Here is a 25931-nt window from a genome sequence, read left to right as displayed (position 1 = left end):
GGAGTTCACTCAAACTCATGTCCATCGAGTCGGTGATGCCATCCAGCCATCTCATTCTCCGTCGTCCCCGTCTCCTCCCATCCCCAATCCCTCCTAGCATCAGACTCTTTTCCAGTGAGTCAACTTGTCGCATGAGGTGGCCAAAGTATTGCAGTTTCAGCTTTAGCATCAGTCCTTCCAATGAACACCCAGGACTGATCTCCTTTAGAATGGACTGGTTGGATCTCCTTGCAGTCCAAGGGACTCTCAAGAGTCTTCTCCAGCACCACAGTTCAAAAGCATCAATTCTTCAGTGCTCAGCTTTCTTCACAGTCCAACTCTCACATCCATACATGACCACGGGAAAAACCATAGCCTTGCCTAGGCGGACCTTGGTTGGCAAAGTATTGTCTCTGCTTTTTAATATGCTATCTAGGTTGGTCATAACTTTCCTTCCAAGGAGTAAGCGTCTTTTAATTTCATGGCTGCAATCACCATCTGCAGTGATTTTGGAGCCCAAAAAAAGCAACCTTAATTCCATCTGCCATCCTAATTCCTCCTTGCTATGTAATCCTGGGATGGTAGAGACACAGTTCTTCCTACCAAACTCATTTTTCTTCTTTCTGACTTTTAATGTTTTATTTGTGAAGACTTTCTTTGCCATCCATTTATTAAATTAATGGTTTATACTTTTCCAACTTTTTCCTTTTTAATATTCATCTCTTTGCTGCTAAGTCACTTCAGTCGTGCCCGACTCTGTGTGACCCCATAGACGGAGGCCCACCAGGCTCCCCCGTCCCTGGGATTCTCCAGGCAAGAACACTGGAGTGGGTTGCCATTTCCTTCTCCAAATTCATCTCTTTAAGATTTCTCAAATTTATTTATGGTGTGAGGTAGAGATCTACTGTTTTTCCTGCAAAGGGCCAGTTGCCCCAGTGTGCCCCATTGCTTTGAAATGCTCCCACTACCACACTGATGTTCCACTAATGCATGGATCTTCATGTACTTGAATTTAATTTACACGGTAAACAGATTCTTAATAAAATCTCCCAGATTCAACCCTTGGACTTGCTGCTTACTAGCTTTATACCTTTGGGCAAGATACTTAGGTTCTCCCAGTCTCTGGAAAATGGGCTTGTGGCAGCATGGACCCTCTTATCTCTTAAAGAGGGCTTTATTTCATTATGTATACATCATGGACCCCTCAGGTGTGATTTTGGCCAAAGGGTGAGGCAGAGAAACAGCCTGACAGTTTTCTAGGTGCTCCTTCCCCACCTTCTCCCTGAGGGACACCCACACAAACACACTTCCTGTGACCCCTGCATGTCAGGACCACCATCCTCTTCACTGTTACTCCTCGTTTTTTCATCTCAAGAGTCTCTCCTCCAGCAGGGGTCCTGGCCTCCCAAGGGAAACCTGACCCAAATCCCCTGACCTTCTCATCTACCTGGCCAAGGCCCCTGTTCACCAGCTGCTCTCCCCCGATGGCCACGCTGGGGACTCTGAGGATGCATGTGTATGATGTTTCAGGAGCAAGTGACTTTTGAGGACGTGGTTGTGGACTTCACCCGGGAGGAGTGGGGGCATCTGGAGCCAGCCCAGAGGACCCTGTACCGAGATGTGATGCTGGAGACCTTCGGGCTCCTGGTGTCTGTGGGTGAGGCCACCCCCGTGCCCTGATGATCTGCCCCCAGCACAGGTTTCATTTTCCTGGGATAAAAGTGGGAGTACATCTAGGCCTTAAATGGGGATACCTGGGCTGTGTCTTGGGCTTCAGGGACCTGATTGTTTTAGTGTAGGTAATTTTTGGGCTCCAGAATCACTGCAGATGCTAATTGCTGCCATGAAATTAAAAGACGCTTAGTCCTTGGAAGGAAAGTTATGACCAACCTTGATAATATATTAAAAAGCAGAGACGTTACTTTGCCAACAAAGGTCCGTCTAGTCAAGGCTATGGTTTTTCCCGTGGTCATGTATGGATGTGAGAGTTGGACTGTGAAGAAAGCTGATCGCTGAAGAATTGATGCTTTTGAACTGTGGTGTTGGAGAAGACTCTTGAGAGTCCCTTGTACCACAAGGAGATCCAACCAGTCCATTGTAAGGGAGATTGATCCTGGGTGTTCGTTGGAAGGACTGATGCTAAAGCTGAAACTGCAATACTTTGGCCACCTCATGCGACGAGCTGACTCACTGGAAAAGACTCTGATGCTGGGAAAGGTTGGGGGCGGGAGGAGAAGGGGACGACGGAGAATGAGATGGCTGGATGGCATCACCGACTCTGTGGACATGAGTTTGAGTGAACTCCGGGAGTTGGTGATGGATAGGGAGGCCTGGCGTGCTGTGATTCATGGGGTCGCGGAGAGTCGGACACGACTGAGCGACTGAACTGAACATCAGTTACAGTGTTTTGGTTGCAAATTACAGATCCGAGTAAACAATGCCAGAAGCAGAAAGTCCTGGGGTAAAAGGGACTTATCGGTCCCATGACCACAGAACCCCAGGGCAGACCTGGATCTGTCTTTGGTGCTGTTGGGAACCCCCTCCTCCCCCCATACCGCTTTCTTCCTCCATTCACAGATGGACCCCTCTGAAGGTAACTAGACAGCTAACAGTGTGCCTCTCCCGGGCTTGAGACCAGCAGGAGAGGCAGGGTCTGTGTCCCGGGCACCCATAAAAGGCCCCTAGGTTGTCTTGGTTTGGCAGCCAGGTCCCCTCCATGCTAGTCATTGTTGCCACAAGGGAAAGGAAGAAGCAGAGCTCTGATTGGACACACTGGGGCCAGGCAAGGGTTTAGGGACTGAGAGGGGGGAAGGGGCCTCTAAGGAAGGGCAGAAGCTGTTACAACAACCATGCCCTCCCAGAACCGCAGACACGTGGTCCTGGAAGACTGAAGGTGTGGGCAGAGGGTCAGGAAGGCTCCTAGGACACAGATGTTCACTGCATGGGTCTCCCCCTCAGCAGGACACTGGCTCCCAAAGCTGGATGTCATCACCCTGCTGGAGCAGGAGGCAGAGCTGTGGGCAGAGGACAAGGGAGGCCCCTGAGGTGTGTGCCCAGGTGAGATGAAAGCCCTGCAGTCTGGGGGGAGCCTGTTCACCCCCCAGCTTCTCTCTCCATACCCACCCTTCGTTCTTCAGAGCAAATTGACTACTCAGTCTCTCAGAGAACATTCAACAAGCACCTGTTCCGCTGTGAGAAGGGTAACCTCAAATTCAAAGCCTCCAGAGATAAGGACGTGGATATGTTTGGTAGTCTCTGTTCTGCCAACCAGATCTTGCTTGACCTTTTCTGTGTAACTTTTCATTGGAGTGTAACAAATGGGACAGGTGCCCACATCACACTTTTAAGCAAGTCTGGTGTCAGGGGTGGGGATGTCAGGCACCGATGCCATGGCTGTACAGAGAAAGTCAGATCCCAGGGCCAGAAGGGAGGAGGAGGAGATGCATTTGTTTCTTCCTTCAGCACATCCATTGAGCTCTGCTCTGGGCCTGGGGTACTCCAGGCGAGGACATCTGTCAACAGTCTCCCTGGATGCATGCTTTCTCCTCAGCATCCTCTCCTGCCCTCATTCTCTGTGCTCCCCTGAACACCCCGTCCACACCCCCATACCAATGCCCCACCCATGATTATTCTCTGTGCTTCCTTCCCTGATTTATAAAAATGTACTTTTTAATGGACAAAGCCACCTGTGCCTTGGACATTTCAAAACTATGAGTTTTTATTCTTCTGTCCACTCACCACACCCCCCCCCACACACACACAGACTTCCCTCAGAACCAGGATTAGGGGACAGTTCCATTTCTCTGCTTCTTTCAGATTTGGAAACCAGACCCCAAAGCAAGCTATCAACTGAAAAGCAAGGTATAACTGAAGAAATACCCAACAGTGCCCTGGTAGAAAGGTTCCAACAGGAAAGTCTGTGGCACTCTAAGGATGAAGATGCTGCAGGCCACAGGGAACAGGGCCCTGAGAAGTCAGATAGCTGTGTGGTGCAGGCGGCCTGCACGCCTGTGAAGACACTGACCCAGGAGCAGCAGCAGGGGGATGGATGTGGGGAAAACTTGAGTCTGAGGCTAGATCTCCCAACTCAACCAATGACTCCTGAAAGGCAAGGTGCCCCAATGTGGGGAACACGTGGACAGAGGGAGAATTCAGACTCAAATGCTCAACAGAAAACCTGTGCAAAAGAGAAGCCCTATGGATGTCAAGAATGTGGAAAGGCCTTTAGTCACAGCTCAGCACTCATTGAACACCACCGAACACACACAGGAGAGAGGCCTTACGAATGTCATGAATGTGGAAAAGGCTTTCGAAACAGCTCGGCACTTACCAAACACCAGCGAATCCACACTGGTGAGAAGCCTTACAAGTGTGCTCCGTGTGGGAGGACCTTCAACCAAATTGCCCCACTGATCCAGCACCAGAGAACTCACACGGGTGAGAAACCCTATGAGTGCAGTGAGTGTGGGAAATCCTTCAGCTTTAGATCCTCCTTCAGCCAACATGAGCGGACTCACACAGGTGAGAAGCCCTACACGTGCAGTCAGTGCGGGAAGGCCTTCCGACAGAGCATCCATCTCACCCAGCACCTGCGAATCCACACGGGGGAGAAGCCATACCAGTGTGGAGAGTGCGGCAAGGCCTTCAGCCACAGTTCATCCCTGACCAAACACCAGCGGATCCACACTGGGGAGAAGCCCTACGAGTGCCAGGCATGTGGAAAAGCCTTCACCCAGATCACACCACTGATTCAGCATCAGAGGATCCACACAGGCGAGCGGCCTTATGAGTGCAGTGAGTGCGGGAAGGCTTTCAGCCAGAGCACACTCCTGACTGAGCATCGGAGAATCCACACAGGAGAGAAGCCCTATGGGTGCAACGAGTGTGGGAAAACCTTCAGTCACAGTTCATCGCTTAGCCAGCATGAGCGGACGCACACAGGCGAGAAGCCCTATGCGTGCAGTCAGTGTGGGAAGGCCTTCCGGCAGAGCACACACCTCACTCAGCATCAGAGAATCCACACGGGGGAGAAGCCCTATGAGTGTAGTGACTGCGGCAAGGCCTTCAGCCACAGCTCATCCCTGACCAAACACCAGCGGATCCACACTGGGGAGAAGCCCTATGAGTGTAACGAGTGTGGCAGAGCCTTCAGCCAGCTTGCTCCACTCATTCAACACCAGCGGATCCACACGGGAGAGAAGCCCTATGAGTGTAATCAGTGTGGCAGAGCCTTCAGCCAGAGCTCCCTCCTCATAGAACACCAGAGGATTCACACCAAGGAAAAACCCTATGGGTGCAACGAATGTGGAAAATCCTTCAGCCACAGCTCATCGCTCAGCCAGCATGAGAGGACACACACTGGGGAAAAGCCCTACGAGTGCCAGGACTGCGGAAGGTCCTTTAGGCAGAGCACCCACCTCACTCAGCACCGGAGGATCCACACAGGAGAGAAGCCATATGAGTGCAGGGACTGTGGGAAGGCCTTCACACACAGCTCCTCCCTTACCAAGCACCAGAGAACTCATACTGGGTAGACCCACTCCAGTATGTGTGCTGGGACCCAGCAAAGCCTTAAGCCATAGCACGTTGCTTACTACATTTGACCCAGTCATACTCCTGATAAACAAAACACTGTAAACAAGCCTTTGTGCTCAACACACCCCTAAGACTCCCACACAGAGTTGACATTTATAGAAATGATTGTGGGAATAGCAAGCTCTGTGTCATCCATAGCCAGATGGCCAGATAGCCAGTCATCCAGACAGTAGGGAAGTGTGACGTTAATCACTGTTGAGAACCTTCAGCCATGCGTGCCCACCAATGCTTCACTATAGAACCTACAAAAGGGAGAAATGGAAAAAGTGTAGTGGACATGGGGTGGCTTCTAAGAAGTCGCCATATTCTAAACTAGACATTTTCAAAGTGGTGAGAAACTCAGCAAATGCCTTTCATATAAAAGAATCAGATGCAGTCAGAATTTGTCATTACTGCACATGACATTCTTGTGGGTAGGTGCTTATGAAAAGTGCAAGTTGACTTTCATATTTGCTAAAACCAATATGGCAGAATGTTCCAGACATGAGTGGCATTTTTATGGAATCATGAATATTCAAATATCTCAGCACAAAATTATCTGATTTGTGTGTAATTGTTTGAACAAGGTACATGGCCATCAGCCTCACAAATGTGAATGCCATATAGGATAATTATCCATGTACTATAAACATTTTAAAATAGTTGTATGCATTATGTGGCAATAATTTTTATAAGCAATGGAACTGAAAAGATTTGTATAGGAAGACTTGAAAGGTAGAGCCCCTTCCACAGAGTCTTGCAGATTCTGAGATGGCTTTTACTGCTTTGTTCTTGCTTTAAAATTTTCTACCACACTCAAAGGCATTAGACATGCAGATGTTGCTGTTTCACAAAGATTTATCTTTGTTAAGTCACCATCTTGGGGCTTCCCAGATGACTCAGTGTTGAAGAATCCACCTACCAAGCAGGAGATGCTGTTTTGATCCCTGGGTCAGGAAGCTCTCCTGGAGAAGGAAATGGCAACCCACTCCAGTAGTCTTCCCTGAGAAATCCCATGAAGAGAGGAGCCTGGCAGGCTACAGTGCATGGGGTTGTAAAAGGGTCAAACATAACTTAGCAACTGAACAACCACAGAGCCACCATCTCATGTGCAAGTGCACATCCACATTGGAAGCTTATGTTCTGCAAGACTTACCTCTTGAGAAATGTACAAGTTAATCTTTTTTGAGCTGTTTTTTTAAAACTGACTCTTTATCCTAGTGTTTAATAAGATTTTGTTTCTATAAAATTCAACTAGAAGGGAGTCTATAGTAGTTCACTGAACCCTGAATCCACTAACAGCAGTCGCCCTGACAACCATGATCCTTAGATAGTGACTTGTCACCCTTGGTAGAACCCAAATGTAAATTGCATTGGCTGATTTTGGTAACTAGCCATCAGTTAGGGTTATATCAATCAGTTTGATTTTTCGAATCACAATGCTGGAATATATGTTTCCAGTTAACTTGAAATTTCTCCATTGGAGGGGTCCATGTTTGCAAATGGTCTTCAATACTGTTCTTCAGTACCCTTGTATAATGCCTCTTCTTTTGTGGAATTAATTTGAGCCATTTAAGGGGATTTCCCTGGAAGTCTAGTGGTTAAGAATAAACCTTGCATTGCAGGGGATGCAGGTTTGATCCCTGGTTGGGGAACTAAGATTCCACATGCCTTGGAACAGCTAATCCTGCATACTGCAACTAAGACCTGACATAACCAAATAAATATTTTTAAAAACTGATAAAAACCACTTATGAATCAATAAATAGTGCATAGCAACACTCCCCAATTGAAACAATGTAAGCTAGAGAGGTAAATTAAATATATTGTAATAGTCCAATTTAAAAAGCAAGAGAACACAAGTGAAACTAATTTACTATTTTCCCTATATATCCAAATGTTACCACTTTGACATGTTAATATGCTGCTGCTGCTGCTGCTAAGTCACTTCAGTCGTGTCCAACTCTGTGTGACCCCATAAACAGCAGCCCACCAGGCTCCCCCGTCCCTGGGATTCTCCAGGCAAGAACACTGGAGTGGGCTGCCATTTCCTTCTCCAATGTGTGAAAGTGAAAAGTGAGAGTGAAGTTGCTCAGTCATGTCTGACTCGTAGCGACCCCATGGACTGCAGCCTACCAGGCTCCTCCATCCATGGGATTTTCTAGACAACAGTACTGGAGTGGCTTGCCATTGCCTTCTCTGGACATGTTAATATAGAAGGGCACTAATGAGATATTGTGCTTTTTCGGTATACTATGAGATCCAGTGTATTTAACATCTGCAGTACATTTTAATTTGCTGTGACCACGTTTCAAGTGCTCATTTGCCACACATAGCCAGCCAGTAGCTGTACTGAACAGGGCAGCTCAATAGCCTTGATCCTTTGACCAGGTGTTTTTTTCCTCCCATGTATCCTCTGCTGTTTCCCTGTGCTTTGTGTAGTTTCTTGTCCTCAAGGAAATCAGATGTGCTGGGAAGATCAGAAACAGAACAGAAATGAGACAAGTTGGAAACTGGCCAGAGATATTAACATCTGTATTATTGTGTATCGTGGATTGGGAGTTGGGAGGGAGCTCACATTAGGAGCCTCTGCACTTGTGGTTTATCAGTTTTTTCAGAGATTTGCCCTGATGCCTTGGTGAACACCCGTTTTATGGTATTGCTGTTCTTATTTTTGGTGCTTACGTTGTCCCAGAAGTGGCCAATGAGAGTCCCTTCAGGAAGTTCCTGACATCCCTGTGACGTGCCTCCATCATTTTCTGAAGACTTCCTTTCTTTTCAGAATGTTACAAGCTCATCTTGTTACTAACCCTGTAATAAGCCATAGTTCTCCAGTTCCAAAGAACTGGTTCCTTTTAGAGGGGGACTCTATTTAGGACCAAATCTGAGTCCCAGGTTCGCTTTTTGCTAGTAAATAAAGGCACACGTATAAACACACAGATTCATACCAAAAGGTACATGGGTGCATATACATATACAGAAATACCTCCAAATCCAATCTATGATTCCCTCACATATTTATGTCCCTTTTCGATAGAATGCTGATTACCCTCATAAACGCACTAATTTGCTGAATTCTAAAATATTTCTAAAATAGTTTCAGAGTTGCTTTTCTCAAGCCATCATAAAAACAAACCTATTAAAAGAAATTTAGGATGTGTTTGCTGTTCCCCTACTATCACCATCCTGCCCAAGACATGGTGAAACAAACCAATGGATGATTTGATTCTACAAAGAGAAAAATATCGCCAGAGGTCCCCATTTGTTAATATCAGGGGAAAGTGAGTTGGCCCAGGCATTAGGAGTCTGTGCTGAGGGTCTTACCTCACGTCCAAACGTGACGGGAAATGAAACACTGAGAACAAATTTGGTTTAAAAAAAAAACCAAAAACTGGGGAAGATTAATCTGTCCCAGTCTCCCTTTCAGAAGTCTCCACTACTGGAAACCGGAACCTCCATTGCGGAAGCCACACCCCTTTCCCACACTCCTGGGTAGCCTGCTTCCGGCTGGGGCAGGGGCATGGACGGTGTTGTTCTCGGAGAGTTGTCTCAATTTTTGTGTGGCCTCTCAGTAGCACAATTCTGAAGAGAGTTTTTTTGTCAGCCAGAGGCTGGAGCTGGAAAGCTAGTAGATATCACTGAGACTTCTGCAAACTGTCCTGTCTATACACTCAGGTGCTGGTAGGCTGAGAGAGGCCTGGGTTAAGTTATATTTAGAGGCTTGGGTTTCATGGATTTGTCACAAAGTGAAAGAAGCTATACTCCAAGGTCATTCACTAACTCCCGCCCCCCTTCCAAGGTCTAACACCTAATTTTATCTTGGCAATTTTAAATTTTTCCTCCTAAAGAGGCACTCCTCAGTCGTGTGAGCTTAGAATCCAATGAATCTGGACTGATGCCTGACTCAAGATACTTAAGAGAGACATTTATAGTGATGATGCTCATATATTTTATATATGCACTGAAGACATACATACCAAATCTTGTACACAGAAAAATGAGTCATCTATATAGGGTTTGAGTGAACTCCGGGAGTTGGTGATGGACAGGGAGGCCTGGCGTGCTGTGATTCATGGGGTCGCAAAAAGTCAGATATGACTGAGCGACTGAACTGAACTGAACTGATAGACTCAAAAGTCAAAAGTAATAGTTCCTGTGTGCTGGGAACATGAAAAAATACTTTTTCTCCTTTTTTTTTTTTAAGTTTTCCATGATTGGGAGAAGTTTTTTCAAAATGGTGGAAAGTAAATTTTATAGAAGCCCAGTAAATAATTTTCAAGAAAATGTTAAAAGCAAAACCAAATATAAGCAAAATTGCATGACTCCAACAAAACTATTTTAAGTTTTACACTTTCTCTGCTATGATTTGACCACATTCACTGTTTTACAGTTTTATAGTTACAACAAAATAAATATTTATAATTTACTTACTAAGCAATGCTTAGAAATAAATTTTTTTGTGTTCCCACACAGTCTTAATTATCATTATGCTTATTATTCCTTTGAATGATTCTACTAAAATTCAAGTCATAGTTCCTCTGTAATTGGCTTTTTAACTCCATGCAAATGAACATCCTAGTCACTTGTGTATATTTTGCTTTTAGTATCCCACATAGGTCCAGGAAGGATTTAAGCCTCAATGTACACAGCTTTCTCCTTCCCCTGCCCCCCCCACCAACTAATTCTTAAAATAATTTATTTTTGGCCGTGCCACACAGCATGTGGGATTTTCGTTCCCCAACTGGGGATCAGACCCATGCCCTTTGCATTGGAATCTCAAAGTCTTAATCACTGGACCACCAGGGAAGTCACTCCTCACTAACTGTTTAGGAAAAATCATCATGTCTTTACATTTCAAGAAACACAAATGTCAAAGTAAGTCTTAAGCAATTGGACTGTTTGTGTTCCAAGTATTTGCACTGGTTGACACTGATATACAAAGCTCATCAACCCAGGCAATGATGGGGGGCATGTCTGCTTGGGCTGCCATAACAAACAGGTCAGCTGGCTTAAACAACAGAAATTTATTGCTAGAGGCTGGAAGTCCAAGTTATGGAGTTACGGAGGCTGAAAGTCCAAGATCAAGGTGCTGTCAGGGTTGGTTTCTGGTGAGACCTTTTTCTCTAACGTCCTCTGTGCACACTGGGCAAGAGAGAGTCATCTCTGTTCTTTCTTCTACGTCTTGTGAGGCCACCAGTCCTAAGGAAGTAGGGCTCCACCTGTATGACCTCATTTAACCTTAACTGTCTCCCTAAAGGCCCTATCTCTAAATTATGGGTTAGGGCTTCAACTGATGAACTGGGGAGGAGGGGGGCATGTCAGCACATGACTCAGTCCATAACAGAGGGTAGTTAAGCATTTTCTTCACATTGGAATTCATCCCCATCTTGCCAGGTTGCCTTTTATGTGATTTTACCTTCCCCCGTCCCTTTGAACATAGGCACCCTCTGACACAACAGGCTTCCCTGGTGGCTTAGTGGTAAAGAATCTGCCTGCCAATGCAGGAAACACAGGTTCAATCCCTGAGTTGGGAAGAACCCCTGGAGAAGGAAATGGCAACCCACTCCAGTATTCTTGCCTGGGAAATCCCATGGACAGAGGAGCCTGGTGGATTAAATAAACCCTCTGACACTCCGTGTGAACCCACTAACACTCAAGCAGCAGCAACAACTACAAGACAGGGATGTGAATAAGGAAATAAATCCTTGATTATGTTAAGCCCCTGTGATTTGGGCATGATTACAACCGAACTGTATTGCTGGAGAAGACTCCTGAGAGTCCCTTGGACAGAAAGAAGATCAAACCAGTCAATCCTAAAGGAAATCAACCCTGAATATTCATTGGAAGGTTGAAGTTGAAGCTGAATCTCTAATACTTTGGCCACCTGATTTGAAGAGCTGACTCACTGAAAAAGACCGTGATGCTAGGAAAGATTGAAGGCAGGAGAAGAAGGGGACGACAGAGGATGAGATGGTTGGATGGCATCACCGACTCAATGGACATGAGTTTGAGCAAACCCTGGGAGGTAGTGAAGGACAGGGAGGCCTGGCATGCTGCTGTCCATGGGGTTGCAAAGAATCAGACATGACTTGGCAACTGAACAACAGACTTCCTGCCCCAAAACTGACAGAAATAGGCAACAGTATCTATATAAAGCAGTAAAGTTTATGCTCAGGCAAAAAAAAAAAAAAATGAACAATGCTACAATCTGAGACTAAATGCAGAAATCAAAAGATCACCTTATGCAGCCCAAGGAGTTAAGTTCCCCTTGCTCACACAGACAGAGCTCATCAACCTTTGTGTTTTCAGTTGTTTTGATCACAATCCTCCCCAATCCCTGCCAAGTAAAATACACATTTTAGATGACACCCAGTTTTCATATTTAGATATATAGCTGAAAAGTTTCATAAAACAGTATTTGCCTTTACTATATTATGAATTTTGACTTTTTAATTCTATGTCATTACTTTGTAATGTCGGTGGTCACCTGCTGATTTGATTTCACAACTCACTAATGGGCTGAAACACATGGTTTGAAAACACTCCATTACTAGGCTCTGAGTGTTTTTGTGATCTTTATAAGCCACTCCATACCTATACAGACATGTGAGTTAAACTGGAAGATAGTATTTACTGAGGATTCAGACATGAATGTGACATCACCTGTTTATGAAAAGGCCAAAACAGCTGGCAAGATTCCTGCTTGAACAGAAGCCTGCGGAAGTTCTACCAAGAGGAACAGAGACGAGGCTGACTTGGAGAAAGAGCAGATGACACACTTTAAGGCAATTACACACTTTGCACAGAGACCCGTGTTCCAATGTGTGGGTGGTGCTGGAGTGGGCATAGAAGAAAGCAGTCTTCATTCATTCTTGACGGCTTGTGCTCAAGGGTCAGCCCTCTTTAGTTGCGTTTGCAAGACGAGGGTTTCCTCGCAGCCCTTCTAGGTTTCTACCTGCTTTAGCCACATCAGCTCATTTAGAAAACGGGTGGACTTACACCCACACAGACACCACAGGAAACCATGCAAGGGTTTCAGAGGAACCCGATATGTGATTCGGAACATTCAGGCAGGCAGCTGTCCTCCTGTGCCAGCATGTACAGCAAAGTGGCTCATCTCTGCCTCAGAGTGAACGGGGCAAATGTCAATTTCCATGTGTTCTGGGACCCGCCAAGCCTCCGCCGGTCCGGGCTCCACTTGCAGCCCGGTGAGGCCCAGGGCCCTCTCAGACGCACAGACTCTCTCCTTCTCATGGTCTCCTGGTGCCTGGCCAGGGCCAGGCTGAAGTGAAAGTTTCCAGCAGCCCTGCCCACCTAGAGCTTCCTGCTGTGGCTCTTGATATGATCCGTGAAATGGCGGGTCCCCCCACAGGTCTCCCCACAGAGCCTGCAGGCCCCTGGCTTCCCTTGGGACTCCCGACCCCCACCCAGGTTCATGTATTGTAGGGCAGCAGGCGGCTTGAAGTGCCCCTGGCTGCAGCAGGCACCTTCTTTGTGTGGCATTGCTGGTGGCTGCTCCTGCTGGAGATACCCTGCGGTCCTGCCCACCTGCACCCTCTGCGCGAGGCCTTTTTCTTCCCCGGTCTTGCTATGGGGTGCCTGGGGTGATGGGCAGTCGGGCTCTCCCCAGCTGTGCCACTCTCTTGGCTGGCTCCTGGATGACTGACAGCCTGCGGGCTACGGAGAGAAGGCCTAGTCCCCCTCCCGAGGATCCAGAACCTTCTGCAGCTGGCTTTCCTCCCAAGTGGCAGTGCCCCCAAGAAGCAAATGAGAATTTCTCTTGTGAGCGTCTCACACACTCTTTGCTTTCCCGCTGCTCCCTGCTGCCTGAAACAAGGTCACGACGTGAGTGGTCCTGACTCGGGGCTCAGAGAAGGAGACAGCTACAGGAGCAGCTGTGGCTGAGGATGGAGGGTCTGGGCAAGCAGGGAGGAGTGGGCAAGGGCACGCCATCGTCGACGAACTGAGGGAGCCATGGACTCGGGCAGGATCATTTGCTGAGGGCCGTGGCACAGGCCAGGCTGGTCCCCAGTCTGCTTTCCCGTCTCTGAGTCCCTGAGCTCATGGCTGCCTGAAAGACCCTTGCTCCCCGCCCACCTTATCGCTAAAGTGGCCACATGACTCAGTGCTGGCCCAAAAGCACAGTGGAAGGGCTCCTACTGCCTTGAGAGCCAGGTCAGTCAGCGCAGACTACGAGCTGATGTTGGCAATGGACTGTCTGGGTCAGGACTGTCACCAGGAAAGGCCAAATACACCCATCCTGTAACAAATGTTATGCTGGAGGCCCCAACGATGCACTTCTCCTGTGATTTATGCCCTTGGGTACACCCCCTGCTACGCCCGAGCCCACCCCCCCCACACACACATGCACAGTGGCTTGGCCACATGACCTATATAGTCTACCGGACATTAGCACACGATGCAAAGGCTTGATAAGCACCCCCACACAACAGTACTTGCTGTGTTAGTCGCTCAGTCATGTCCAACTCTTTGTGATCCCTTGGACTGTAGCCCAGCAGGCTCCTCTGCCCATTGCGATTATCCAGACAAGAACACTGGATGGGGCTGCCATGTCACGGTGCCTACCCTCCTGGAGTGCTCCCTCCTGAACCCAGCTGCCTGCCACACTGTGAGGCAGTGAAGCAACACGAACAAGAACCCAGGCTGACAGCTTCAGCTGAGCTCTGTGCCAAGGGCCAACGCCGACTGCCGGGAGCGGGTAGGTGAGGCCACCCAGGACACGCCCAGCCTGACTCAAGCCTCCAGGTGACACGGCCCAGCAGAAGCCCGGCTGACCCAGTCAGTCCACAAAATGATAGTACCTAACACTGCTGTCCTTAAGTGACTATGCTTTGGGGTGGTTTTAGTACACGGCAGGAGATCACTGCAGCGGTCAGCATTTGGGAAGGACAGGTGGTGGGCGGATGAGTGAGGTCAAAGTGGAGATCTCTACCGAGGATCTTGGGAAACGTGTTCAATGTCGAATATATTTAGCATGTCTTTAAAACAGGGTGGGGTCCCAACTGAAGGCCCCCATGGGTCAGGATTCCTGCGACCAGCAGGGCTGGGGAGGGGGGCAGTGGTGAGCAGAGACGCCACGGAGGCAGGTCTCGCCCGCAGCGGTGGTGTCTGAGGATCTTTCTCCAGCGAGGCCCCGCTGGTCCCCCAGTCCGCCCTCCCCTGTATGCAGGCACCTCTGGAAACTTCAGCTCCTGAAATGGCGGTGCAGCCAATACTGAGGCTCCTGATCCAGAGAGGCAGGCCACTTCGCATCAGGCCCACGGCGAGGTGCCTGGGGAGCACCGTCCTGGTTCTGCCCAGGGGCCCCATTTCCCAGCCCAGGCCAGGGCTCCGCGGCCGCAGCACTGCTGACCTTCTCAGTGCCGGGCCGCCCTGGGCACGCAGGGTGCTGCGTGGCACCCCAGCCTCTCCCTTGTAGATGCCAGGCCGGACACCCGAAGCGGTCCTCGGACACTGCCCACCACCCGCGCTAAGAACCAATCTATTAGTCCCCGGAGGCTCCTCTGTCGCTCCACCGCACACGGGCTCTGTGCCTGCGCTCGGGGTGGCAGGGCCATGACAGGGCAGACAGACATCGACAAAAGCCACGCAGGAGATGAGATCAGGAGTCCTGGCTGGTGGGAGTGGGAACCCAAGGAACGCAGATGCAGCAGGAAGGGAGAGGTGGGGACCAAGAGCGCACTGGACACGGCCAGAGGGGCAGGAGGAGGCTGCCGTCGCCACAGTGAGTTGGGCGGCAGCGTGTGGTCAGGGGCCACTTGGCCAGGACCCCCCAGGAGGTGATGGGAGGACTCACATCAGAGCCCCTCCCCGATCTTGGGGAGCTCCAATTCCCCCACCTCCAGCCTCAGCTCAGGACCAGGCTCATCCCCGTTTCCCGGGGAGGTGGCGGCCTGGGTGCCCACCCTGCTCCTCCTCTGGCCTCCCTGGGGCAGCTGGGGGTGCACTGATGATGGGGGGAGACGCTGACAAGCCAGGGTGGACAGGCCTGGGAGAGGCCGGGAGAGAGGGTCCTCCGGCTTCCACTCAGCCTCTGTGAGCTTGGCCTCCCTGATCTCCTCCACGACGTCCCCCTGTTCCAGAAGAACAGGGTCTGGAGCCGGAGAGGCTGGGAGAAGGGAAGGCAAAGCTGAGGACACTCAATCTCAAGGCTTTGTTGTTCAGTTGCCAAGTCGTGTCCGACTTTGTGACCCCATGGACTGCAGCTTGCCAGGCCTCCCTGTCCTTCATCATCTCCCAGAACTTGCTCAAACTCATGTCCACTGAGTCGGTGATGCCAACCATCTCATCCTCTGTCATCCCCTTCTCTTGCTTTCAATCTTTCCCAGCATCAGGGTCTTTTCCAATGAGTCAGCTCTTCTACCATAAACCTAGCAGCTTAATATAATGCAGATTTATCATCTCACAGCCTCAGTGGCCTTCCCCCCCGACTCTGTCCCTAGGAGCTAGTCACAATTCTGAGGGGAGCCACCCGGGGCTCTGAGGCCACCCTGACCAGAGGCAGCAGGTCACAGTCAGTGCTGCTCAGCCTAGGAGGGAGGCCCCAGGTCCTCCTAGACCTCTCTGTGGCCTACTCCTCCCATCCTCCACGGGAACACCCTCTCATAATCCAGGTTCTGAACAGAGAAATTATCCTCGTGCCCTGAGCTGTGGATGCTAAACCCAGAGCAGCTTCTGCCTGGGTGCTCCCATCCATGGCAGGTGGGGTCCCCCCTGGATACCCCTCCTCCATTTCCCCATCCATCTCTACATAAACTGCCCTGAGACCCTGACCCAGGCACTTCTGGTCTGAAAAAGGTCCAAAGAGACCCCACCTGTTCACTCAACAAATTACTGAAACAACAACACATGATTTGTGATGGAGGAAAAATCACACACAGTCAACAGTCCCTTAGGAAAACCACATTTATTTCTCTGTGGTCAACTTCCAACCTATATCTGTATGTGCACATGCTTTTACATGGCTGCAGCAATGCAAATCTATTTTATGCTTTCAGTTGCTGGCCATATTATAAGTATTTTCAAGACAACAACAAAATCTTTATCGTTATGATTCGGCATGGCTGCACACATCACGAGCGTCCCAAGTGAACGATGAGAGGTGACAACATAAACATGACAGCTCAGTGTTTTCTGTTTGCTTGGCTCAACAACTAAAGCAATGTCTCGTGTTTCTCAGCAGCAGCCCCTTCCCTCTTGGAGGAATCTACTCAGTCTCCTCTTAGAAGAAACATCATTGTTCATTCACAAGCAACTTCCTCACCCAGCTGCCCCTGCTGAAACGAGTCCACAGCACCTGGCAGGGCAGTAACATGGGAATCCATTCAAACAGCGATCTACTGTTAAGTCTGCAGTCGTTGCAGGGTGTAGTAGTTTGTAGGCTTTTGCCGATACAGATAAGTGTGTAAGGTCTCCAGCCAAAAGTCTCCCTCACTGGACGCTACTATGAGTCTGCCTACTGACTGTGAGGCAAACACCCCCTGTCAAGGACTCCTCACGACACCCGATTACAGAGGAGCCTTGCGGTTCCAGGATTCCAACGTTCGGGCAGGTGGTTTCTCCAGGGGAGCGCAGGCTTTACTCCAGTGTGTGTACTGTCACGTGTGTGCACTGTCGTGTGTGTGCACTGCCACACGTGGCACAGGTGGAGTCATCCATGATGCCTTCACCATGTCTATTACCATCCTGTATTCTCTTCAGGAGTTCCCGAACCTACAGACCAAACGGTGTGGCTCAGGAACATCTCACATCTGTCGATTCACTGCAGGGCTCAGAGAAGTGCTTTCCCCTGAGAGGGAGGAGCCACCCCTGGAGACCCTCCTCCCACACAAAGGTGTCTGAGAGTCAGTCGGGAGAGCGTGTGGCCCCTGTTCACTAAACGCTCACGGGCTGCTCGCCGGGGTGTGAGCTCTGGTGTCGGACGAGGGCGGAGCCCCTCCGGAACGTCTTCCCACACTGGGGACAGTGGCTGGGGCCCTCCCTGCTGTGGAGTCTCTGGTGCACGGCCAGGTGAGAGTTCTGCCTGAAGGACTTGCCACACTCTGGGCACTGGTATGGCGTCTCCCTGGTGTGGATCCTCCTGTGCTTGGTCAGACAGGAGCTGTCCCTGAAGGCCCGGCCACACTGATTACACTCGTAGGGCTTCTCACCAGTGTGAGTCCTCTGGTGCCGGATGAGGCCAGCGATGTTCCTGAACAGCTTCTGGCACTGGTCGCAGCCATAGGGCTTCTCGCCAGTGTGAATCCTCTGGTGCCGGATGAGGTACGCACTCTCGATGAAAGTCTTCCCACACTCTTTGCACTCGTAGGGCTTCTCCCCAGAGTGAATCTTTTGATGCACGATGAGGTGGGAATTGCGGTTAAAGGACTTCCCGCACTCTGTGCACTCAAAGGGCTTCTCTCCAGTGTGAGTCCTCTCGTGCTGGGTGAGGTATGAGCCGTCTCGGAAGGCCTTTCCACATTTGCTGCATTCATAGGGCTTCTCGCCAGTGTGGATCCTGAGGTGCACGGTGAGGTGGGAGATGTCTGTAAAAGGCTTCCCACACTCGTTACATCGGTATGGCTTCTCCCCCGTATGAGTCCTCTGATGGAGGATCAGGGACGAATTTCGGTTGAAGGTTTTCCCACATTCCAGACACTCATAAGGTTTCTCCCCGGTGTGAATTCTCTGGTGTTGTGTCAGAGCTGACCCGTCACTGAAGGCCTTCCCACATTTACTGCACTTGTAGGGCTTCTCTCCTGTATGGATTCTTTGGTGCACAATTAGGTTGTAGTTCTTGCTGAAGGACTTTCCACACTCGTTACAGGTGTAAGGTTTCTCCCCAGTGTGAGTTCGGTGATGCAAGACAAGAGAAGAGTTCCGCTTGAAGCACTTGCCACATTCAGTACATTTATACAATTTCTCTCCAGGGCTGCTCCTCCTGCTTTCACTAAGAGATGGACTCAGGGTTAAAAGGTCCCCAAAGTCCTCGCCTTCATACAGTTTCTTCCCTCGTGTCAAGATTTTCTGTTGGCCAAGAGGGGTAAAGTGATTGAGAGACTTAACACTGTCAGGGTATCTATAGGGCTTCTCTCGGGTCTGAGTTCTTCCAAACTGAGTCAATTCCATGGAATGGCTGAAGGCTTTGCCACAGGAGTCCCTGTCACCCACTCTCTTAGCTGCGTAGCTTTTCTGACCATTGTGTGAAGCTGGGTCACAATCCAGACTTTTAACATCTGAGCCACGTACACGGAAACCGTTTGTTGCAGGAACTCTCTGACATCGTGGAAGATCTGCGCTCACGCTCAAATGCTTCCCAAACCCAGGATGTTCAGGAGCGGCCTCCCAGGCCCCTGGCTCCTCCTGAGTTAAGGCGGATCGCCTCGAACGTCCCTCTGGGTTCTCAGGGTCCCAGCTGATCCCTCGAGTGGAGAGACGAGGAGCCTCTCTCGCAAATGCCGTGGACAGTCCTTCCTCAGGCACATTCCAAGCTGTCATTTTCAATCCTGTGTCCCAGGCTGGAAAGTAAAGAGTGAAAAAGACAAACTTAAGTACACGAAGAAAGCTGATCGCCAACGAACTGATGCTTTTGAACTGTGGTGCTGGAGAAGACTCCTGAGAGTCCCTTGGACTGCAAGGAGATCCAACCAGTCCATTCTAAAGGAGATCAGTCCTGGGTGTTCATTGGAGGGACTGATGCTAAAGCTGAAGCTCCAATACTTTGGCCACCTCATGTGACAAGTTGACTCACTGGAAGAGTCTGATGCTGGGAAGGATTGGGGGTGGGAGGAGAAGGGGACGACAGAGAATGAGATGGCTGGATGGCATCACCGACTCGATAGACATGAGTTTGAGTGAGCTCTGGGAGTTGGTGATGGACAGGGAGGCCTGGCGTGCTGTGATTCATGGGGTCACAAAGAGTCGGACATGACTGAGCGACTGAACTGAACTGAAGCACACAAAGCTGAGTCTAGAAGAAGAATGAAAAACGGTGACATGCCAGGTGTGTGTTTGTGTCTTTTCACCTGTCTTTTTGTGTTTTTTCACTTGTTTTCTTTTTGAAATTCAGATATGAACAAGGCAGAGAGACAGTGAAAGGCAAGGACGGAGCCAAGAGCAAATTCAAGAAGAATCATGTGGCATTTCCCTCTTCCCAGAGACCAGACAGGAGGAATGGTGCTGGGGGTGACGATCACCAAGAGGACTAGTCTGAGACACAGGAGACCAGGGGCCATGTCACCGCTCACACAGGAGCACCATCTCAGCCACTCTGAGCTTGTCCCCGTGACCCCCTCCCCACCAGTGGTCAGCACACATTCCAGAGCAACACCCAACAATGGTCTTATGTCAGCACTGAACAGGCAGTCCTCAACCCACCTTTGTGGTCAGAGCTCTGCCTTTATGGACTGGACAAAGCACAGGCCTACTTTCCTGAAAGTTCTGACATTCCGAGATCTGTCATCAACCTCCCTGTAAAACTTCCAAGTCCACAGAGCAGTGGTTCTCAATCCCCAAAAGGCACCAGGCACCATCTGGGGACAGTTCTGGTTGACACGACTGGGAAGCAGATGCTACTGGAAACGAGGGATGCTGCTGAACACCCTTGAAAACACAAGACAACCCTTCACAACAGAGTGACCGGACCCAAAGGTCAATAGTGTTGCAGTGGAAAAATCCTGTTAGAGGAGGAAAAAATAAAGACAAAAAACCCAGATTGATCCAGAAGAAGGTGGTAAGGGTAAAAGTTCAGAAAGGACACATTAGAATAAAAAGTATAAAATAGGACATCACCAATAACAATAAATGTAAATGGCTTTGATGGGTACGATAAAGACACCATGTCAGACTGCATTAAAAAAATGTGTTTGTAACAGAAAACACAGAAAAAAGCAAAACGACACAGAAGACAAAACCAAAGTTGCGAGCAGACACATGCTCTCCAAACAAGAGACTGTTGGTTCTTTGCTAACCAAGAGCAAACTTCAAAAATGACAACAGGGCTCTGTAACAGTCTACATTAACATTTTGCCTGGAAACACACAGCAAGTTCAGCAAATATAACCATACTGGGTAGGTTTAACAAGCCTCCTTCAGAAATGGAAATAAAGAAAGACTGAACACAGACATGCATGAGAACGTAATTAGTCAGCCTGGCCACACACCTGAATGAAGGACCACTGCCAACAATCAGAGCCAAAGGCTTCCCAAGCACAAGTGGAACGTACGCTATACTGGCCATAAACCAGGCCAAAGAATAGGTTCAACAAAGGCCAAACCGCAGTCTTTTGACTACAGATGTGGTCAAGTTAAAAATCAGTAATAGAAGGTGTGGCGGCCTGGGTGGGAGTATGGCTTGGGGTAGACTGGATACGTGTATATGTATAGCTGAGTCCCTTCGCTGCTCACCTGAAATTATTATACCACAACATTGTTAATCAGCTATACCCCACTACAAAATAAAAAGTTTAAAGTTAAGGGGGAAAAAAATACAGTAACAGAATGAGCACCAAATACACAAAAACGTAATTAAGTTTTTTAAAACCCTCTTTATTTGGAAGAGTGAAAACTTGTTTCTCAGTAATTCACAGATCAAATAGAAATCCTGATGAAAATAATGAGCAAGCACTGACTTAGAAAACAGAGAACAGAACAACTGATGATAATGACACAGCTCAAAACACGTGGCAAAGGAAGATGCAGCTATAGTAGCTCCTCGGCAGAAAATGTTGGTCTTTAATGCTTTGGCATCTGGGGAGAGGGCTGAGGTGGGTTGGTTTGCTTGTTTGTTTGTGCCCGAGCTGCACTGCTTGCAGGATCTTGGTTCACCAACCAGGGACTGCACCTGTGCCCTCAGCAATGAAAGCACGAAGTCCTAACCACCAGACTTCCAAAGAATTCCCTAATGCTTGTATTTTAAAGAGAAGATGGAAAGTTAGTGACATCATTGTTCAAATTTAAGAAGCTACACAGAAAACCAACAGGAGGTGGTAGGAAAGTGATAATAAAGATAAAAGCAAAAATTACAGAAGCCAAAAACAAGGAAACATCCAAGAAGATAAGAAAACTGAAAGTCTGTTACATGAAACAACTAATGAAATCATTTTTGACATGAATAATCATTAAAAAATAAGAAAGCATACAAGGTGATATTCAGTATAAAAGGGGGATTTAATTATAAAAGAGAAAAAAGTTATCACAATGGCAATGTTGGATTTATCCCAGGAAAGCAAGGACTATGAAACAGAATATCTACTGATACGATCCCCCACATTTTCATCAACATAGAAGACACCCCCTACACCCAAGAGGAGAGTGAAAAAATTGGCTTAAAGCTCAACATTCAGAAAACTAAGATCATGGCATCTGGTCCGATCACTTCATGGCAATTAGATGGGGAAACAGTGGAAACAGTGGCTGACTTTATCTTTTGGGGCTCCAAAATCACTGCAGATGGTGATTGCAGCCATGAAATTAAAAGACACTTACTCCTTGGAAGGAAAATTATGATCAACCTAGACAGCATATTAAAAAGCAGAGACATTACTTTGTCAACAAAGGTTCGTCTAGTCAAGGCTATGGTTTTTCCAGTGGTCATGTATGGATGTGAGAGTTGGACTATATAGAAAGCTGAATGGCGAAGAATTGATGCTTTTGAAGTCTGGTGTTGGAGAAAACTCTTGAGAGTCCCTTGGACTGCAAGGAGATCCAACCAGTCCATCCTAAAGAAAATCAGTCCTGGGTGTTCACTGGAAGGACTGATGCTGAAGCTGAAACTCCAATACTTTGGCCACCTGATGCGAAGAGTTGACTCATTTGAAAAGACCCTGATGTTGGGAAAAATTGAAGGCAGGAGGAGAAGGGGACGACAGAGGATGAGATGGTTAGATGGCATCACCGACTCAATGGACATGAGTTTGGGTAAACTCTGGGAGTTGGTGATGGACAGGGAGGCCTGGCGTGCTGCGATTCATGGGGTTGCAAAGAGCCAGACATGACTGAGTGAACTGAACTGAAGCAAGTAAAAAGACAAGCTACCAAATCAGAGGAAATATTTACAATGCATGAATCTGATAAAGGACTTGTTCAGTTCAGTTCAGTCGCTCAGTTGTGTCTGACTCTTTGCGACCCCATGAATCGCAGCACACCAGGCCTCCCTGTCCATCACCAACTCCCGGGGTTCACTCAAACTCATGTCCATCAAGTCGGTGATGCCATCCAGACATCTCATCCTCTGTCGTCCCCTTCTCCTCCTGCCCCAATCCCTACCAGCATCAGAGTCTTTTCCAGTGAGTCAACTCTTCTTGCTGCTGCTGCTAAGTCACTTCAGTTGTGTCCGACTCTGTGCGTCCCCATAGATGGTAGCCCACCAGGCTCCGCCGTCTCTGGGATTCTCCAGGCAAGAACACTGGAGTGGGTTGCCATTTCCTTCTCCAGTCAACTCTTCTTAGAAGGTATTAAAAAAATTCTGATAGCCCAATAATAACAGGACAACCCAAATTTTTTAAATAGGCAAAGGATCTGAATGGATATTTCTCCAAAGAAGACTAACAGATGGCCAGTAAGCACATGAAAAGATGATCCACATCACTGGTCATTAGGGAAATGTTAATCAAAATCACAGTGAGGTGCCACTTTACACCTACTAGTGTGGCCAATATTAAAAAAAAAACAGACAATAACTGAGAGTTCCCTGGCAGTTCAGTGGTTAGGACTCAGTGCTTTAACTGCCATGGGCCTAGGTTCAATCCCTGAGGTGGTGGGAAGTGCCCTGGTGGTTACTGCAAACAGAACAAATGATCTCAAGTATATAGGAAGACATTATTCCTGTAACTCTTGTAACCCAGTCATTCGTGTGCCTCCTTCATGAGGATTCAGTGCGGCTGTGATGCTGTTATCCCTCTGATAGGAACTCTAATTCAGTGTAAAGCCCCAAAGATTTGTTACTTATTTTTATTTTATATTGTACTATATTTTATTTACAGTGTTTGTTTCAGGTGTATAGCAAAGTGATACAGTCATATATATATATATATATATATGAATTAACAAAAGCAGTTCCCATCTTTTGATGGGGAGCTTGTGGTTTATAATATAAATGGCATTATTTTGAGAGAGGGATAACTTAGGTATGGCATTGGGTTTTTTTTCTTTTTGCAACTTGAGGCAGTTGTAAAATAACTTAATGTAGCTTTTTGCAACTGTGTATTCTATAGTATTTTTTCACTTGGTGAAATTTTAACTGTTAATGTTTATGGCATTGTGCTTTGTACCATTTATTAAATAAAAATTAAAAAAAAATAAAAGATTACTTAAGAATAAAAAAAAGTATATAGGAGGACATTAAGGCAGACTTCAGGGAAACAGTATTAAATTAGGGTAATTAATGAAGGAACTGAACTGAATTTCATTAACTACGGTTGTTTTTAAAATCTCCTATTATTACCCTCATACATATCTGTGTATTGCTACTTTTGGCAGTACAATGATACAAAATTATGTGGTAAAAAATTCATCCCCATGCTGTTCACAAATTTGGGGAGTTCTCGGTTTCCTACACACACACACACTCTCTTTCTCTGACCTGACCTCAGATATTCACAACCGCTTCTCTGGAGCCCCAGCATGACTAATTTCCCCTAGCCTTCTCTTCCCCATGGCCACCAAAGATGGTGGTCTTTATGGTTTTTTACACTGAACGGTGCCCCAGCACATGCTGAGACTTCAGCTCTGTTTGGAGAACTGTTTTCTGCAGTAAATCATCCTGATGTTGCTCCACTGTTACAGTGGAGTGGGTGATGGATCCCACACCTGTCACCCCAGATCATCCAGACAGCCTGGGTTGCCTTATCTGAGTTAAATGCTCAGAACCTGCTTCCACCAAGGTACGTTCTTCCATTCCTATTTAATACACCTGGTCTGGATCCACCCACAACACTCATGTTCCAGCAGGATCCAGTCACACCTCCCCTCATTCAATTTCACTGAGGACAATGAGTTCTGACTGTCCTACTTCTCTTAATCCAAACCTATAATCTCCAGCACCAGACTTCTTCCTATGTCTTTAAGTACCTGTGCCAAGCATTTAAATACAGAAATACATTTTTTAATACAAATGCCTTTTATTGATTCCTTACATTTATTTTTAAAAATTAGATGGATATTTAATATTATCCATAAAATTCTTTTCAGGATGGTCAAAGGCACATTGCAACTATCGATCTTAAAGAGTGAACATTACAGAAAAATTAAGTCTAAATGCATCATAAGCGTAAATATACAAGCTAAAACTATAAAACTCTTAAAAGAAAAACACAGGCATAAGTCTTCAGAAACCTAAATATAACACTAAAAGCACAAGTGACACAGGAAATAAAATGGACTGATCAAAACTGTTTGTGCTTCAAAGAATGTTACTAAGAAAGTTAAAAACACAATCCATGAGACTGGATAAAATATTTCAAAATCATATACCTGATAAGGCACTGGTATACAGAATAAATAAACTATACTTACAATTTAATAATAAAAAAGATCAATAACCCATTTCATAAATGGGCAAAGGATCCAAATAGTGTTATAAAAACAGCCAATAAGCACAATGAAAAGAAGCTTAGTATCACTATCAGTTCAGTTCAGTTCAGTTAAGTCACTCAGTCATGTCCGACTCTTTGCAACCCCATGAATCGCAGCATGCCAGACCTCCCTGTCCATCACCAACTCCCGGAGTTTACCCAAACTCATGTCCATCAAGTCGGTAATGCCATCCAGCCATCTCATCCTCTATCGCCCCTTCTCCTCCTGCCCCCAATCCCTTCCACTAACCATCAGGGAATTATAAATCAAAACCACATCGATATACTATTTCACACCCCCAAGGATGGCTACAATTAGTTCCACTCCCAGGTTATCTAAGAGAAATGAAGACATATGTCCACAAAAAAACCCCCACAAAACTTGTATATGAATGTTCACAGAAGCATTATTCTATGAAAGCAACTTAGATGGCTATCATCTGATGGATGGATAAAAAATTTAATTATTCATACAATGGAATATTATTCATCTATAAAAATGAACCAAGTACTAACACACGTTACCATGTGGATGAACCTAAAAACAGTGTTAAGTGAAAGAAGTCAAAACAACAGATGACACATCGTATGACCATCAATGTGAAATGTCTAGAATAGGCAAATCCAGAGGCGGAAAATAGGGTAGTAATTGCCTAGGCCTGAGAGGAATGGAGCAAATGGGAAGTGAGAGCTAGTGCTAATGCGCTTTTCCTTTCAGAGGATGATGAAAATATTCTAAAACTGATACTGGTAACGGATGCACAACTTAGTGAATTTACTAAAAAGCACTGAATTGTGTATCTTAAG

General features: G+C 47.3%; 2 protein-coding genes across 6 annotated transcripts in view; one reads left to right on the top strand and one right to left on the bottom strand.

Moving 5' to 3' along the window:
- Positions 1-261: 261 nt before the first annotated feature.
- ZNF135 (zinc finger protein 135) lies at positions 262-16468 on the top strand. Its single transcript, XM_055411207.2, is given in 3 exon segments — positions 262-1636; positions 2941-3036; positions 3796-16468. Coding segments are annotated over 3 exon segments (1959 nt in total). The 5' UTR covers positions 262-1491; the 3' UTR covers positions 5514-16468.
- Positions 16469-16480: 12 nt separating this feature from the next.
- ZNF329 (zinc finger protein 329) overlaps positions 16481-25931 on the bottom strand; it is a 43047-nt gene continuing 33596 nt past the window's right edge. For all 5 annotated transcript variants that reach the window (XM_055411216.2, XM_055411217.2, XM_055411218.2 and 2 more), the window contains one exon: positions 16481-19070. In XM_055411216.2, the coding sequence (XP_055267191.2) occupies positions 17449-19050 (1602 nt within the window). In that variant the 5' untranslated portion in view covers positions 19051-19070 and the 3' untranslated portion in view covers positions 16481-17448. The remainder of the gene's footprint in view (positions 19071-25931) is intronic.

Source organism: Moschus berezovskii, chromosome 22, assembly GCF_049115385.1.
Source record: "Moschus berezovskii isolate FMDL1 chromosome 22, NW_MosBer_1.0, whole genome shotgun sequence".
Classification (NCBI taxonomy): Eukaryota; Metazoa; Chordata; class Mammalia; order Artiodactyla; family Moschidae; genus Moschus; species Moschus berezovskii.
This window is presented reverse-complemented; position numbering and strand designations above follow the sequence as displayed.